Source organism: Anabas testudineus, chromosome 18 (assembly GCF_900324465.2).
Source record: "Anabas testudineus chromosome 18, fAnaTes1.2, whole genome shotgun sequence".
Classification (NCBI taxonomy): domain Eukaryota; kingdom Metazoa; phylum Chordata; class Actinopteri; order Anabantiformes; family Anabantidae; genus Anabas; species Anabas testudineus.
The window spans coordinates 19,915,786-19,932,898 of record NC_046627.1 but is presented as its reverse complement, the minus strand read 5'-3'; the positions used below and the strand labels follow the sequence as shown (position 1 = coordinate 19,932,898).

General features: G+C 40.5%; 2 protein-coding genes and 1 non-coding gene across 3 annotated transcripts; 1 reads left to right on the top strand and 2 right to left on the bottom strand.

Moving 5' to 3' along the window:
- The first annotated feature begins 8,618 nt into the window (after nucleotides 1-8,618).
- Nucleotides 8,619-11,797, top strand: si:ch211-1o7.2 (ankyrin repeat domain-containing protein 53). Its single transcript, XM_026353436.1, has 6 exons — nucleotides 8,619-8,673; nucleotides 8,937-9,024; nucleotides 9,600-9,799; nucleotides 9,923-10,087; nucleotides 10,172-10,292; nucleotides 10,423-11,797. The coding sequence occupies exons 1-6, from the start codon at nucleotides 8,621-8,623 to the stop codon at nucleotides 10,960-10,962; spliced, it is 1,167 nt and encodes a 388-aa protein (XP_026209221.1). The 5' UTR covers nucleotides 8,619-8,620; the 3' UTR covers nucleotides 10,963-11,797.
- A 232-nt stretch (nucleotides 11,798-12,029) lies between these two features.
- On the bottom strand, nucleotides 12,030-16,711 carry tex261 (testis expressed 261). The gene is made up of 6 exons (XM_026353437.1): nucleotides 16,519-16,711; nucleotides 14,234-14,313; nucleotides 13,972-14,125; nucleotides 13,778-13,845; nucleotides 13,544-13,646; nucleotides 12,030-13,036 (listed from the first exon to the last, which is right to left on the bottom strand). Exons 1-6 carry the CDS (start codon nucleotides 16,586-16,588, stop codon nucleotides 12,921-12,923), a joined length of 591 nt encoding a protein of 196 aa, XP_026209222.1. The 5' UTR covers nucleotides 16,589-16,711; the 3' UTR covers nucleotides 12,030-12,920.
- On the bottom strand, nucleotides 13,284-13,356 carry trnak-cuu. Its single transcript has one exon. It is a non-coding gene; the product is annotated as a tRNA-Lys (tRNA).
- Nucleotides 16,712-17,113: the final 402 nt, after the last annotated feature.

The window sequence follows — 17,113 nt, the reverse complement described above, 5'->3', positions numbered from 1 at the left end:
AACCATTTTCTAATATTAAAAGACTCAAGCATGGTTGTTGTTTTTAGAAATAAACCAGAACACAGCTAGAGGTGAGTGACTGTCAGATCCCCTCCCTCCTTTCGCTGCTTCACAGCCCATTAGGTCACAGCAGAGCAGGGAGCGCGGTTCTTAGGCCTGCAGTGTAATATTGGCGAGGACATGGCTTGGGGAAGGACCAGGGAGGATTTTAAAAGCCCATGTTGTTGGCTGTGTGAGTGAGGTGAGATGTCATTTCCTTTCACTGCCCAGGAGCACCGTCGCATTGATATAAAAGCATGTAGCTTCTGAACAGCTGCTGAAGGGTGGAGCGACCTGGAGCGGAGCAGGTGTAAAGGCACCAACGCCCGAGCCCTGTGTAAAAGCCTATCCAGTAACTCCTGCGTTTCAAAGTAAAGAATTAACTCATTGTTTCTCACCTTTTAACCCACTGGAAGATTCTGCTTTAGATACTGTCGCTGTTTTCTGTCTTTTACCTCAACACATTAAACTTTAGCAGTACTGGTCTGTTTGGTCACATATACACATACATAATGCAACAAAACACAACAGGACTTGGGTTTCCCATGTGAAATGTGATTTGCAGATGTCCACTACTTAGCACAGTCCACTGGAGCTTAAAAATCTCCCAGGTTTTAAAGTTACTTGTGAATATTTGAAGACACTTAGCAGGTCTGTCTGAGCAGAAAGTCGTTGTCAGTGTGAGACAATAGCATCATGTTGAGGTTTTCCAGACTTCTGCTACGACAAAGTCTGCAATCATGAAAAACTACAGTCATGCTTATTACAGTTAAAAAATTAATCCAGGTACATGCATTAAATGTTTGTATACACAAAAAACTTAAACAATATGATGTCACTAAGGCTTCGGATTTTATAAACACCTCACACGGCCTGTACACTGTACATGGTGTGAGGGGTTTGTCCACGGCCTGGGCACTGGGGCTTCAAATCATTCCATCCTGGATCCTCAACACTAGAAATAGACAACCCTGGTCCCAAAGAGCTGCAGCCTACCCTTGCTCTATAAGTTGAACTGTCCTTGAGCAACACACTGAACCACAGGTTGTGTCTAGTGTGTGTGTGTGTGTGTGTGTGTGTGTTCTCCACTCGCAGTTAGCTTTGGTTAAAAGGGAAGTCAAATGACTAAATGTACATGTAAATGTTAATTGCAGTATATGTCTACTTCCATGTTGTCATGCACTATGACAAACTAAATTTTCTTTGGACATATCCATTGGTGCTGATGTTCATACATATACTGTATAGTACATACTGTACCTCTGCAGGTCTCCAGAGGAATTTCACAATACTTTCAGAACTGTTGGTGTTTGGGATGATAGAGGTGAGAGAGAACAAAGGTGCCCTCCAACACCCTCTCTTTGTCCTTTGCTTTTATGGAAATAGCCTCTAAGGATCCTTTCAAATTTCCTCTTCTCTGCACATTATCATTATCTGAGGTGAGAGGACACCTGAGACCCAGAGGAGCCAGACTCTAGTCCAGGGTGTGAGTTAAACCTGATTTCTCATGCCCAGACTTCTTTTCACACTTTGATCACCATCGCGAAGACGACCCCAGGTCAAGCATCTCGAGATACCAGACTGCACGAGGCAACACTGAGCATGCTCACGGCCTGGTTTATGGGTCATATCTCCCTCCCTGAGGGAGTTTGAACACATAAGCAGAACATGTGAAAGCCTACACATTCGAACGTCAACACTCAAAGACAGACAGCTGTGAACACGTGAAGGTGTACATTTACTGCACCCACACATGTTCAAATTAGATTAAATAAGATGGTATGGGAAAGAAAATACTGTATATACATACACACACACATACACGTGCAATACAATGTCCACACACTTGGTGGTAAACAATACATGTAACAGATAATCTGAGTCATATGGCGCCATATGTTGCAGCTTATGTCAGCTTATATAAAATATGAGAGTATATGAGTGTGACAAACATAGAGTGGTAAAAAAATACATCTGGATATGTCAGAGACGCATATCATACGTCCTGCATCAGGACACAGACACATGTTAAAAGAGATAAGAGAGATAAGAGCATAATACACAGCACAGCAGGTGTCCACACGCAGACTTAACTGGAAATGCAGAGAGAGCCCAGACATGTCAGACAGTATTGAATCTGCTCCTTTGTGCCCTGCTGATGTGTAAGAGGAGCTGGACAGGAAGGGTGGCAGATCTTAGTGTCGGCACTGTAGGGAATGCCAGGGGACGTGAGGATCACTCGCACAAAACTGGCACATACACACAAACACACACACATCGTTCCGGTAGGCTATGCATGAAGGAAGAAATACATTGGTTCTTGTTACAGTATCTGAGAAAGTACTGAACCAGATTATTTTGTGTAATATGAAATATGGTTCTTATAACGACCCACAGATAATAATCACTTAACTATGCAGTTTTCCTTCTGTTTTAACAAATTTCAATCTGCACTTAATGGCAAACAAAAGTAAATATACTGCATTCTTCGGGTCTTCTTGATCAGATCATTAGAAATGTACAGTGTCTTTATAAAACTTTTAAACACTGTATTTCACAAAAATAGACATAATGAAGAAGCATTTCGACCTGAAGATGGATTAAAAGTACATTTTGGTTTCTGTTTTTTTGCCACAAAATAAAAACGAATAGATTTAAATGACCAGAAACATCAACAATTACAAATACATCTCTCAAATTTTTGCAACAAATAGAGTTTTCAGTTGAACAGCCGACCATTGAAAAATAGCTATTCTGACAGGCTAGACTATTTCCATTGTAATTATTTACATCCTCCTGGTTTCATTTGACTTAGTTCTTAAGTATAGATTGCTTTTTAAATGAAAGAACTTTGTTTGAACTTTGCATTTGTGTTGTTCAGCAGTCTGAAACTGTAGCAGCATTTTAACTTCAACGCTAGTGATTTTTACATCTGCCGAAAGGGGAAGTCCTCCCCAACCTTTTAAACTTATGAACTCTTTTCATAATCAACCTGGTAATGTCACAAATGTTTGTTGTCAAACTAAAAACAAGGCTATATTTACCTCCCTGAAAAAACATTTTGATTACTTTATTTTTTACCTAATAGGTTTTATATTTCTGAGTCTAACAGACAAGTCAGTACATTTACTTGATATTGTGTTTTTATACTCATTTCACCCTTATTTGCAAAAGTAGTATTTAAATAAAATATATCAATGTGTCCAAACTGTGGTACTTTCCTTATCTCTGCATCACAAAGAATAGATTTTAATAAATTATACCTATAGTCTGTCATGTTTATGAATTTATATGTGCATTACAAAATGTAAAATCTTAAAGCTTAAGTTTAGGTTCATTCCAGTTTCATCTGAGCTTGATAAAACACTAATATAGCAGCATATCCAGCATCAATAATACAGCGGTCAACGTACACAGGGAATGGGACTAGTCTCCTTTTAGTCTTGTCAGTCCAAATGGATTTCAGTGTCTGTGCATGTAGCTTTCGTCCTGCTGAATTATTTAAGGTGTTAATTAGATGATTGTGGCTGCTGCACTCCGTGTCTCCAGAGGGTAAAATGCCTGTCAGACCACTGTCAGTTCTGTGGGATTAGATCATCAGATCAACTGTCTATCCATCTATCTATTTAAAAGATAAATCTCCGTCCACCCTCCTCTCGCCTTAATGTTTATTTTGGCCTAATTCCAGCTCGTCAGCTTCGTAAAATGACAAAAATGCAAGCACTTTAATTGAATAGATAAAAAAACCTCAGGCAAAAAGCACCATTTGCCCTGTGTAGGCCCAAGTGTGTGTGTGTTTCACTTCCTGTCGTATCATGTTTGCGTACACAGAGCATGTACACACTCACTGTCCCGAAGCTGTTGTGGTATCACTATCCCAATGGCATTTGCATTTTACGTCATGTCATGTGTATCCACGCCACATTTTATAAATATGATCAGCATGTGTGTCACGAGAACAGTGGGTTTTGTGGAGCGTTGCCCTACTGATGAACCGGGACCTGGCAATGCTCTGTGACCTGGATAGAAGAGAAGCTGGCATATTAGAAAAAGGAGCACGGTGTCAGTGGCAACACACACATGCAACGAGTATGATATGTATGTGACTGCATGTGTGTGTGATTGGTTTCTTTTACACAGTGTGTGCAGCTTTACACACAACCAGAGTGCGAATTCACACAGAAGCTGCAGAAGTAAACTCTGTCCACAAGGTTCATAAGGTAAAAGAAGGAAATATCCATCCATCGATTATCCTTTTCATATTGGGCAAGAGATAGAGTACATCCTGGACAGGTTGCTAGTGCATCACAGGGCAAGAAGGAAATAATCTTACCTTTTCCTGTCACTGTCTGACAGGAAAAGGTGTGTTGATCAAACCTACAACAAGCAGTCCCATGTTATAAGTGTAGTGGAAAAGTGCAAAACGACTTTGCCTAATTTTCTATTATAAAAAAGGGGTAAATGCCATTATAACAACATATGCAGTGAATTTGATATTTGTTTTATATATTATATTCCATAGCTGTTAACATATTATGTGTTCTAATCTTGTTGCAACAGCTTCTTAACAGTGCTGGTGCACAGAAAGAGTCTTCAATTTTTAATTTCTCTACAGTTCAGACTGCTTATACGGTGTATGGATGCACCTCTAAACCGAGCAGAAGGTAATTTTATTTCTAGAGGGAATCCTACAGATTAGGTGGATATAATATTATATCCAGGATGTTCTTAGATGCACAAAATTGGATTTGACTTGTAAGGAGTGATACTTGCTTATAAATTATAGCAGAGTAGAGCTCAATGTTATCAGGAGCACAGCCTATGGCAGAACCAGCTTGGAAGATGTGACAACCAACAGATGGACAGAATCCCCCTCAGGTTTGATGGAGAAGTGACGAGCTGCCTTCTTGAGAATAATCATGACCTGCAAATAGATAAAACTGGACAGGTCTGCCAAGAGCCACTTTGAGCTTTACCATCTTCTCCCATTCATAGGTAAATAATACAAACACATCTCTTTTCCCGTCTCTCTCCCTTTCCTTTCCCCTTCATAACACTGACCTTTAAGACCTCCACTCTCTTTTTCTCAGTATCCCGGTTCTTTTATCTCCTTCTCTTCGCCTCTGGTCATTTCTGCTGAGCTGTGAGGTTTGAGAAGAATGTGTCTCAGGGATGTGGAAAAAAAAAAAGCTTGGGATCATGGGAAGGTGTGACGGCAGGATGTCTGTCAAGATCTCAAGAATGAGGGCGTGACATATAGAGAAAGGGAAGTAGTATATAAAACCCCTGCAGCAGTATTGGAAACAGATGAACCACTTTCTGTTTTTTTCCGGTTCTTCACATCTGCAGTAACACTTTCAGTGATTGCTGAAAGAACCTAAATGTCCAAGGGGTTATAGTGACCCCACTTATTGACAAGGGGAAAATATTAGCTTTCTGTTATATAAAGTAATCATATACATGAAGAGAATAATGTGGTCTCAAATCCACTTGTTGTGTTCATTTACATGTGGCACAGAAATGTCCTCTAGATGGGCATCTCAGGGGTTTCCAGCTTTTTCTTTTCTTATCTCACTGTTATTTGATCTCCATCCTCACCCTAAATAGCCCCGACCACAGCACAGTGCCTCTGCGCAGCGATGCTGAGGGAGGTCGCTGTGCGGTCACTGCGCAAAGCCTGGTTGCATTGTGACTCGGAGCTGCAGAATGTGCCATGGTGCATTAGCGCGCTGCCGCCTGGCTGAGCATGAGGCACGGAGAGAGAGAGAGAGAGGAGGCGGGAACAAAGGAAGAAAGATGGAGAGAAGGAGGAGCTGAGCGATGGCAGAGAGATGGAGAGGCAAAAGAGGGAGGAGCACTTCAGGAAGTAGGAGGGGAATGGAGAGGATAGAAGGGACACAAGGTGCTTGTAAAGTGGTGAATTATCTATGGAGGCACATGGATGGTGGTGGGTTCGTTCTGGTATCTACTCCTTCTATTTATCTTCCTCCTCATTTTTTTCTCAACTAACTCCTTTCTCCTTCTCACCTCATGTTTCTCCTCTCCATCACTTTCCTCTAACGTCTCACCACCATGCTGATGATCATTTCCCACCCTAAAATTCCCTCTGTAGAAGTTATTCAAGCAGCAACTTTGTAATTCTGAAATGTGCTGTAGTGCTACATCAGACCAAGAGTCCACAGCATGAAGCTAAATCCCAGCTAAAACCCAAACTAAGAGTTTCTTGGTGGCAACTGTCCACAAAACGTCCCTGGTTTGACTTTGGCAAGTGAGATTTTTGCATGGCTATTATTGTCATACCTATATGTGTACATATAACAGATAAAATGCCATAAATTAATCTCAAAATCAGTAGAGTGATACGATTTTATACATAACCGAGAAGGAGACAATAGTTTTTCTATGCAAGAGAATTACTGAGTATGAGATTTCTCTGCCGTGCTGGCAGCACATAGGATCAGTGTCACTATCGAGTCGGAAGCTTGTACAGTGCTACCAATAGAAACAGATGGGATGTGGTTTTATGATGCAATGGACCAATGGGACAGTCTACTGGGAGGATACTGGCACATGATCTCATTTCCATGCTCACCCTAAGCAGATTTAGACAACCCTGATAGCTCTGATTGGCCTGCTACTAATCTGCTCTGCACCAACTGGATGTGCTGTAGCTAATGCCTGCATTCACACTGGCTGCATTAATACAAACAAGCAAGTTTCATTGTATGTTTTGTTTTTGTTATTGTTTTTTTCAATTTAATGAGCATTTGGAAGCAGGAGAGAGACATTTATAAGGCACTTATACCTTGAACTTGCACATAAGCAGTTGCTCTAATCTACATTTGTTGCTAATTGAGCTCGAGACCATCATACATCAGAAAGCTTTTAGGATTTTGGAGCTTTTAAAGAGTAAAGCCACACACATGCAGACTGCATTTGACAGTCACACTCAGCTGTCACAAGAGACAGGTCATGTAGGGGCCGTTGTCAAGGGACTTGAGCTGAAAGTCAAACATGAAAGAGCTCTACAGTGCAGACTTCATACAACCACTATGACATATGACCGAGGTCAATACAAACTGCTGAGGTTTTAGCAGGGCTGTAATGTTTTCTTACTTATACACTCACGTACACACTGTATGCACATTCACGTGCACGCACACACACACAAGGTTCACATTCACTCACTTTTTCTGTGCATCTGTGCCCCGACCTTGACCATCGACTGCTGACTGATCACTTTGACAGACAGAGAATAAAAGAGAAAGTCACAAGTAAAAGAATGGATAAAAAAAATTTTGGGTGCAAGCAAACTACAGTCGATCACACTCAGTTCAGGAAGGGGTCAAGTGGTCAATAGCTGTGATCAGAGACGACTGTTGGCCAATGATCCCATCGACCTCTCAGCCTCACGGAGATATGGAGAATATAACTGTTCCGATTCAGATCGGCTTCACGTGTGGCGGCAGGTCACCCTCACAGTGTTGGCGCGATTGATCTACTTTACTCAGGCCAAGTGAGAGCAGCCAATCCTAATGCACCGTCAATACCAACACAACAGGGAAGTTCAGCCATGGGCTCTATGTGGAGATAACATTTCTACACTGCCTGTAGTCCCTAATCTGCAAGTATCTGTCACAAGCCATTACATTTATTTATAGACATAACAAGTGTTTTTACTGTATGAGGAAGTGAGCTTTTATCTTCACTTTTATTCAAGAGATCCAAGAACAGCTAGCAATTACTGTACATGCGGATGAAGGCTATATGTATTATTCAGTGTGTCTACTTCAATAAAAATAATTTTTGGATCAGCTGGCTCTAACTATGACTCTACCTTGACATTTCTGGTTTGAGCATCTGCGTACCCCTTTTTGTCTAAAAGATGATAACTAAAGGAGAATATTGACTTCTTTTAAACACTCGAAACTCAAATCTCTTTCAGTTTCTGGTTACATGAAAAAGACTAAGCGGACACCAAAAAACAGCAGTGGGCATGCTTTGTAAATTACAGAATCACACGTGAATGTACTATGTTAACTTTTTTTTTTTATTAGACAGGCCTGACATAACTGCCTTAAGAGAGCTGTTAACGCTACTAAACGCAGTATAAAGGAGATTATTACCCAGTATCCATAATACACATGCATATCCTAATAAACTGTACATGCACAGACCTTTTTGCTGCCATAGCCCATAGGCTACTGCTACATTTTACACTGAAGAATTACAGTCTACTGAACTAGGGCGTACCCTGCATCTCCTCCAATGACAGGTGGAACTGCTTCCAGACAATAAATGCACTGCATTAATACAACACAAGTCTAGTTAGAGAATGCGATTTTGTATTAAATATTAATATTGTCTTAAAATATGAAGTCAGAATTGCAATTTAACAAAAATCTTTAGACTTTCACTCAAGTAGAATAATAAAAGTATGAACTCTGAGGTAATTGTACCCTGTGGTATTGGTAATTTTACATAAGTAAATGACGTCATTTCTTTCTCCACTATCTCTTACGTATGACGTATTGCCGTAAATCAGGGTTCGTTTCCTGGTTACCACATTTCCACAGCAACCATGGAACCTGACAACAAGTTCGGAAAACGGAGACGTGGGCGACGTAACATCTGGTGAATAACCTTAATAATATATATACTTTATATGTTACTTTATGTGTTTTTACACTGTAGTAAAGCCCACTTTTCTACTCTGAACACTTTAATTTATTATATTCTGAAACACTGAACGCTACATTGACTCGCTGAAACTTGGTCCTTTGACATAAATAATATTTAGCTAACGCTAGCTACATATAAGTTGACCCACATGTTTGTCCTGGCTATATATTAGTTTTAGTTGTTTAACGTTTATAAGCACTCTCTGCATCTCGCAGGAAGGTTCCCCGCAGACCTCCACCGGAGCTGGTCCCAGCTGCAGCCGCCTGGAGCCCACAGAAGTTAGATCTCAGTGGGAGCAAACAGGTGGGATCAAAAACAGTAGAAGCAAAGAGGCTTTTCAAAACGATGGTATTAATACCGTAGTGTCTGTCAAGTATATTTATACAAATAAGCAGAAACTACTAAATTCAAGGCACCTTAGAGTGGGTGGCTTCTTAGCAGATTAGGATTTAGTGTCATGCTCTGTCAAACAGACCCTGGTCTGATCCATCTGTTACAAGAATCTTTGTTTTTGTGTGTTTGATGATCACCGACAGACTGCAGAATGAATCTAGGATCAGTTTTACAGTGTTGTGCACTGCTGTAATTGAACAAACCACCCTGCTGTGATAACCTACCTGAGAACAAAGCATAAATCTAAATTACAGGTGTTTTTAAAAAAAAAGGATTTTAAGGTGGAAACTGAACTAGAATGTTATAAAAGGTGAGTTTTAACCTATGATTCAGCAACTATTGTTAGGTCTAGTTAGGCTGCTGCGTTGTGGACGTCTTCTTGCCGTCATTGGCAGGCAAAAAATAGTGTGCTGCAGTCATCTGTTGTAGATGTAATAAAAGCATGTACAAGAATTTCATGAATAATACATAAAGTTTATGTTTAGGGTCTGACAGCGCTCCACGTGGCGTGCCTTTACGGCCAGCTGGCTGAGATTCAGCACCTGGTGGAGTCTGGTCTCGGGTGCCTCGACAGCGCTGATTGTCAAGGTCGTCAACCCATTCACTTGATTCTGTCGTCCCAGAGCTCACCCAACACATCCGCCTGTCTCAGATACCTGCTGGATAATAGGGCTGAAATGAATGCGTAAGACACTTCATTTTAATTAATTCCTGCAGAGTAGGATCCATTTGCATTCAGCTATTACTTTGCTTCACAGCCACAACTACAATATCAACATCCTACAGATAGTTGTTTCTTTTTTACCAGTACCACAAGTTCAGGGCTGACCCCGCTGCACGTGGCGGCCACTGAAGGCCTTCTTGAATGCACAAAGATCCTTGTGCAAGCTGGTGCAGACGTGTTGGCCAAAGACAACATGGGACACACACCTCTGGATTTGGCCCGCATCTGGTGTCGCAGGACAGTAGCGAGGTAAGAAGCTTTAGGAATAAAAATAAAACGTTAGTTTACTTGAAATTGACTCTTTTTTTTATGAGATTTCCTGTGTGTGTATAGATATCTAAAAAATTGTGTGTGGAAGGCAGAAAAGAGGAAAGAAATGGAGGAGAGGATACAAGTTCAAGCTTTGTACAGTGATCTTGTGAACATGGCAAAACAGAATAATCTTAACCAAAAGGTGAGTATGGAAACCAATGGACCTAAAATTCCAGTGTAATACATGAATTGCCTGCATTTGGGATGAGTCAGTATTTTTGGTTTTCTTGTTCTGCAGAAGTGATTTTCTGCTCTCTCATATGTGATTTCAGACACTGATTGATGAGAAGGTGGTAGAATGGGCAAACAAAAAAGGTTTTCCCCACCTAAAGGATTTCTCCCCCAGAGTCCAGGTGAGCCAGTACCACAGCCTTTGCCTCTCATCAGATCAGTACAGCTCCGATCTAAAATGCTCCAAGGGCTTGTATAAGTACAAGCCAAGACAACCGCCTCTGGCCTCGGCTTCCAGGCCTTGGACCATCTACATGGGCCTGCAGCCAGAGAAACCCTCTGTGGAGCCAGACCTCCGGCACTGCGTCACAGTGTGGAGGGACAGCAGCAGCAGCAGACAGGCTCAGTACACCACCAAGTGGGACAGGACGCCACATGATGCTCCTGACCTGCCCCTGGATGTCATTGAAAGGGTGTTTTTCCCCAGAGCCTTCCCTTCCCGGATCGTCTCCCCTCGGCACTTTGAGCCACAAAACATCACAGCAGTCCAGCATCGAGGATGCCCTCAGGGGCGGAGCACCTCCCCCTGGACAGAGGTGGCCATGCACCTGGCTGAAGTGCTGGAGCCTGGACACTACTGAGCATGCCACACTGTATTGGAGCTTTAACTACACTCACAATTGTTAGATTGGTGTAAGAAACACATTAAACAACACCTTCACATCACCTAGTGCTACATATTACAATTTGTAAAATATTTTTACATAGTTTGGTTTAAGGTGGAAAGAACATGAACAAATGTTTAAATTTAGCATGTCTTTGTAATGTTATGTCAGGAGTCGTGGAAATATACCTGCACTCGTCAAAATCTGAGAATGTAAAGTGAAAGGTACATAGAGGACTGGCACTGTCCTGTTTAATTTCAAGTCTAGAGTATGAACAGGCCTCACAAAATACTCAGCCACCCCACAAGTTCAGGTCAAAGTGACAAAATTAAAAATGCCACACACTCCAGACACACCTTCAGAAGCAGAGTGAACAGAAGCGTCAGAGAAAGGTGAGAAAACCTCAGTGAAATGGGTCACCTGTCACACACATATCCCTGCACTTTCACTAATCCCCCCCAGGGAACCGACTTGGGGATCCAGGTGAGGGCTTGTCAACAGCATGTGTGTGTGACTGCGAGCTGTGGCCTGTCAGGGGCATGATTTTGTCTTATTTCTTTACTTCATGAAGCACTTCACACCTCAGTGGGGTCAAAGTGCACCGTAGCCTCAACCTGGTGCTTCCACTGCGACCGAGCCACATGAGACGTAGATACCATAAGTCTAGTACACAGACACACACACACATGTATTGATTGGTGCAGGGGTGTTTAGAGTGTGATAACAGCTGGGAAATCCATGGTACTGCAAATATAATTTACTGCCGTCATCATTAATCTGATTCAATTCTGTGACTCCATTTTTCCCCCTTATTTCCTTGAGCATCTATATTTGAAAACAACCATTTAATTTGAGTTATTTCAACAAAATCTTTTATTATACAACCGTGTGCATACCAGCCTACAACAAATCACACTCAGTAATTGGTAAAAGTCATTTTTGGGCCTCTTTTAATCGTACTTTCATCAAACCACTTTGAGCAGCTTTTGTCCCTAACACCCATAAGCTTACATGAGTCATGGCAGAGGTTCAATATTTAGAGGTGTTTTCACTCATCCTTGATGTTGGGTTTATTCAACAATCAATATACAAAAATCAGTCCATTATTAATGTGAATTCTGAAAGTCTACAAAAAAAGTTGGCAGGTTGTACACTACAACACTGGCAATTAATGAATGAGGAAGATGCAAGACAGGAAAACAAATACTCTCAGTGCACAGTTTTTGTGGCCAAATGTTGATGACCCAGAGCAGAACATCTCTTGTAGGTCACCAATTCAAAGGGGAAAAGTAGTCCTCCTTTTCTGCCAATGAATTAACCCTTTTTCATCAATCAGGTGTGACGGAGGAGAGCGTATTTATACCGCATCACACCTTGTAATCAGAATATGATGTGGAGCAAACACTGGTAGCTGAATGTTTAATGCACATGCTACAATACTGCAGTGCCCCTGGTCAAACCCTTTCTCTTGCTTTCCCCCTATGATTCTTTTCTATGACTCCACTGAGACCTACAAAACACATATGACAGCAGACTTCATGTCAAGGAGAAAAATGATATTAATTTATCTGCCAACGTCAACATTTACACATATTTGGTGGTTGTTAATTTCATCCCTGCACATACATACGTCTAATACCAAATCTGAAAACTGGAGAAGTTAGCTCGAGATCCCCTAAGTGAGTTTTCTAGTAGATGTTGGCAGTCAGTACAGACAGAAAGACAAAGACAAACATTGCCTGTGTAAACTCGTCGGCTTGTCCAGCAGGAGGCTCCCTTCTGTTAATTGGTCCGTCCACTTTGTGTGCTCTTCTTCCGCTTTGGTTTAGTCCCATCCAGAAAAAAAATCCCTTAGTCATTCCTGCTTCCCCTTAATCTCCAGCGCATAGACACACACCCCTGTCCCCCGATGCTGCACCTCGAGTCCAAGCTCCTCAGTACATTTTCTGTCGGCTGGGCAGCACTGCCTCCTTCAGGAAAGAGAACACAAGGAGGATCCCTGACCTCTTTCCCCTCTTGCCCTTGGTGAAGTAATTAGACACCACATCGTCTAGAAAGAGAAAATGTATGAGAAGAGTATTTGTTATTGATTATGGTTTCCATCCAACATCAGCACTCACTTATGCAGTACAGGATTTCAGAGGCCTGACAGGAGCTATAAATGAATTTTTATAATGTGCTGACACTTTAAAAGTATTAACTTTATCAAAAAAATGCAATAAGTAATTTTTACTTTATTAGTCATATTCAATAAATTAAATTGATCCTACACCAGAAAAGGGGGGAAAAAAGGATCACGCCCAACGTGGGGCTCGAACCCACGACCCTGAGATTAAGAGTCTCATGCTCTACCGACTGAGCTAGCCAGGCTGCTAGCATTATCTTGGCTACATCTAAGACACTCACATGAAAAGCGTGGACATGTTAGGAACTACTAATAGTTGCTATTTCATAAAAGTAAAAAGTGTCCAAAGTTCCTCACATAAAATAATACACAACACTGGTTAGTGACAGTTTAAACTGCTAGTTCTCCGTTCTCTGGATTCATTTCACCCACCTCCTTGCTGCATGGTGGACGGAAGCACATTTTCCCCCGCTGACAGTGACACAAAGAAGGCGAAAGGGATGACCCACAGGCAGATGGTGAAGTACGCCAGCACCTGAGGACAATCAGAGATTAGTAGAACATTACTGTTACTGTAATATAATGGCGGAACATATTACAACACTTAATAAAAACGTTATATAACCGATCAGATTATTTCCAATACGGTATCTAAGATATAATTACCTCTGAGAATGGATAATACTCTTGTGCAAAGTACTGGAAGGCCATGTAATGATTCACCACCACTAACACTGCAGAGTGAAGACACAGCAGACAACGGTGGAAATGTAAAAGAAAACAAGAGAAAAGCGTATTTCATACACGTCGCTAAGAATTTGGTGAATTTTAAAAGTGTGTTTTGTTTTGGCATTTCTCACCACAGGAAAGGATGAAGTTGGGGGAGCTCAGCATTATGTAGGGGAAGGTCTGCAAGAGGCCGAAATACACCAGGTTGGTGAAGAGGCCGACTCCCACCATCAACAGTGGGAAGCCTTCAAAAAAAAAGAGACCTGCCAGCACACCTGTCGAGAACTGGAAACGGGAAATATGAAGTGTCAGTTTTGACTTGGCAGCAGTTAACCACATAAATTGTACCGTTGGTTTTCGAAAGAAAGTGTAAAGGTATTTCCTCTGTCTTACCAGTATCATGTACTTTATTATTCGACTGGTGGCTACTGTGTATTCTTCTATTAGTTCAGCCAAGTAGTACAGGCCAGCAGCTGGGTGAAGACAAAGATAAAGTCGTCAGTCAGTCAGTATTTATTCATTAAATTTTGTTTTAAGAAATTGATTAATTTTACAATTCTGATGGCGGAGTACAGACATTTTAGATTCATTCTCATGAATCAAATACTGATACTATCCTGTCAATCAAGTTGGGCATTGTTTCTTAAAATAGTCAGAATACAATTGTTTTGGACTCATAACTTAAATAATAGTAGTGAAGAAATTTAATTTTGAATTATGGTTCAACATCTCATTTCTTTTTTTATTATTTCTTAAAAATCCCTTCATAGTTCACAAACATTCTCAAATGTTAAATGTCAAAATTAATCTGAGCAGATCTTCATGTCCAACTTTTCAGTACTTGACAGTTTTTTAATACTTGATGCCAAGGATAGGTCAGACAGTACCCAAAATGTATTTGAAATTCAAGATCTTTCTCTATTCAACAGCCAATGTAAAGCAATAGAGACAGTTCAAATACTACCAGTTAATTCACATTAGTTAATAAAAACACACAGCCAAGAAGAGGCAGGAAACTGATCCAGTAGTGAAAACATGTATGCCATGGGTTTGAGAAAGTCATGGTCAGGTAACAAATGTTAAGGAAAGAGTGTGTGTTTCATCCCACAAACGCAATCTGCACTTTCCAAAAGGCAGAGCAGAGAAAAAGAAGTTAGCAGCAGCATTCTACCTTACAGAGGTTTAGATTTAATGTCTAAATACTGGCACTATAAGAACTTCAAGCCCGCCACCGGGCAAACAAACACTGCAGCTTAAGTTTGCTTCTGCTCTTGGCTTCTCTCAGTAAACAAAGTATAAAAAGACATTCACTGACATTTACATAAATACTAGCCAATCTTGGATTAGAGAATAACTAAGCAACACAAGGAATAAAAAAAACAAACAAAAACATTTGGCACCAATATTCAGTGTTGGACAGGAGTCACTGCTTTATAGACACAGTGTGGTGAATGAATAGATGAAGAAGCTCACGGGTTCTGTAAGCTCTTTTACCATGCACAGTCATAAGTGTTTATAAACGGACACTTTGCAGACTTTAACGTGATAGCACAGTAGTAAAGGACACAAGAGCAATCAGGGATATTCCACAAACTAGCAACCCAAAGGCTGTTCTAAATAATATTATAATTGACCTCTATAGCATTTATAAATGTCTTTCAAACTAAATGGTAAGGGATAAAATATGAACCTTTAAAACATGTCTTGTTTTAGAGTAGGATTTTAGTTGATGGGCTTGTCAGCGAGCAAACAATAAAGTTTAAAAACCTCTGTGCTCGATACATGACTCTAAAAACAACAACTATCCAGTGTACTTCCTCGTTTCTAGACTAGAGTACAGAGAGCAAACAGCTGTGTGACAGTCAGGAGCCACACCTGTCAGCTGCAGCTGCTGTTACGTGGCCAGGTAACTAAATGATAACGTGGACTAATTTGCTGCGCGCCAAGTTTCCATTAAACATTTATGAGCAAATAAAATAAATTTTGCTAGCTGACGGTAGTTACTACTGTATTATCTAATGTAAACAATGCTAAGCTAACGCTAAAGTTGGTCAGTAATAACATTAAAGCATTACTAGCTTACGATAACTTCCATGCTAACATCCCCACAGTCTCCGGTTAAATGCAACTTTAGCCAGTTTATTCTGCATCTTAAACCAAATGACCACATTATTTGTTGATATGTCGACCGACTGATTAGTTTGTGTAGATAAATATTAAAGGGTAAAAAGACAGAAAAGAGACTAGATAATATTTAATTTAGCCCAAGTGTTTCCAATGTATCAAGAAAACTAATTTGACCTGAAGAATTCGCTAAATCTAACCATAATGCATTAAAAGAGTTTGGTTTAATCTAATATTTTCAGATACATATGCCTCTTTATAATTTCCGATACGTTAAATGCAAAGTTTTGTCTCCGTTCTTGTAGAAAAGCTAGCAAACATGTAGGAACTGTTGTTTTTTCGGGAGATTAACACGAGTAACTTTTGCAATATTGAGGCAGTAATTCTGTCTGTATGTGGATGATATTATTAATACTTCAGGTATTCCTAATACGGCCGTGGCTTTGTGAAACTAAGTCCTATTAATGCTCACCAGCTGACTGAGCCCGCTAGCATTAGCAACCAAATATTAGCCTGTACGCTAGCACCTGCAGTGATTTTGAGCATGCACCTACCTATTGCTAGAGTGACGAAGGATATCTGGATCACCAACGATAACCAGCTCAGTAAATAAATAAACCACATCTCTCTGCATAAGAAACAACACACACAAATATGAGAACAGTACAGAAAACAGCCAGTTAGCCTGCAGCTAATCAGCGGTGGTCAAAGTTCTTCGCTCTGTGTTTTCGGTGCAGGCTGAAGAAAGCAGAGAAGAAGAACCTCCTCGACACGAAGAGCAGGTTTGTGTTGTTACAGCGCCGCCTGTGTCTGGAGGAGAACTGCAGCAGGTGGACACGACTCTGAACAACTTTATTCATACAAATATTTACTTAATTTGTAAAATGTACTGTTTAGGTCAGTATAGGAGCTTATTACTGCCCTTAAAATTAATGATGCAATTGAAAAAAGACACATGTTGAAATTCAAACACATCAAATCAAAAGTTTTTAGGTTAAATTTGGGTAAAATTGTTTTAACCAAAGTTGTTAAGTCCAAACAAAACCTCAAAATGAATGAATGAATTAATTATCATACAACATGGGACACTTTTTTATGTATTTCTAATTATTAGAATAACACTTTTATTCTTGTTGCTCTGTAACATTT

What these genes read in the sequence shown, in the direction of transcription:
- si:ch211-1o7.2 (XM_026353436.1), top strand. Translation starts at nt 8,621, where the DNA reads ATGGAACCTGACAACAAGTTCGGAAAACGGAGACGTGGGCGACGTAAC. An exon ending in CGTGGGCGACGTAACATCTG is followed by an intron (nt 8,674 to 8,936) that starts GTGAATAACCTT and finishes TGCATCTCGCAG; the next exon opens with GAAGGTTCCCCGCAGACCTC. An exon ending in AGAATAATCTTAACCAAAAG is followed by an intron (nt 10,293 to 10,422) that starts GTGAGTATGGAA and finishes ATGTGATTTCAG; the next exon opens with ACACTGATTGATGAGAAGGT.
- tex261 (XM_026353437.1), bottom strand. Translation starts at nt 16,588, where the DNA reads ATGTGGTTTATTTATTTACTGAGCTGGTTATCGTTGGTGATCCAGATA. An exon ending in AGTATTATCCATTCTCAGAG is followed by an intron (nt 13,647 to 13,777) that starts GTAATTATATCT and finishes GATTGTCCTCAG; the next exon opens with GTGCTGGCGTACTTCACCAT. An exon ending in GTCCACCATGCAGCAAGGAG is followed by an intron (nt 13,037 to 13,543) that starts GTGGGTGAAATG and finishes TTCTCTTTCTAG; the next exon opens with ACGATGTGGTGTCTAATTAC.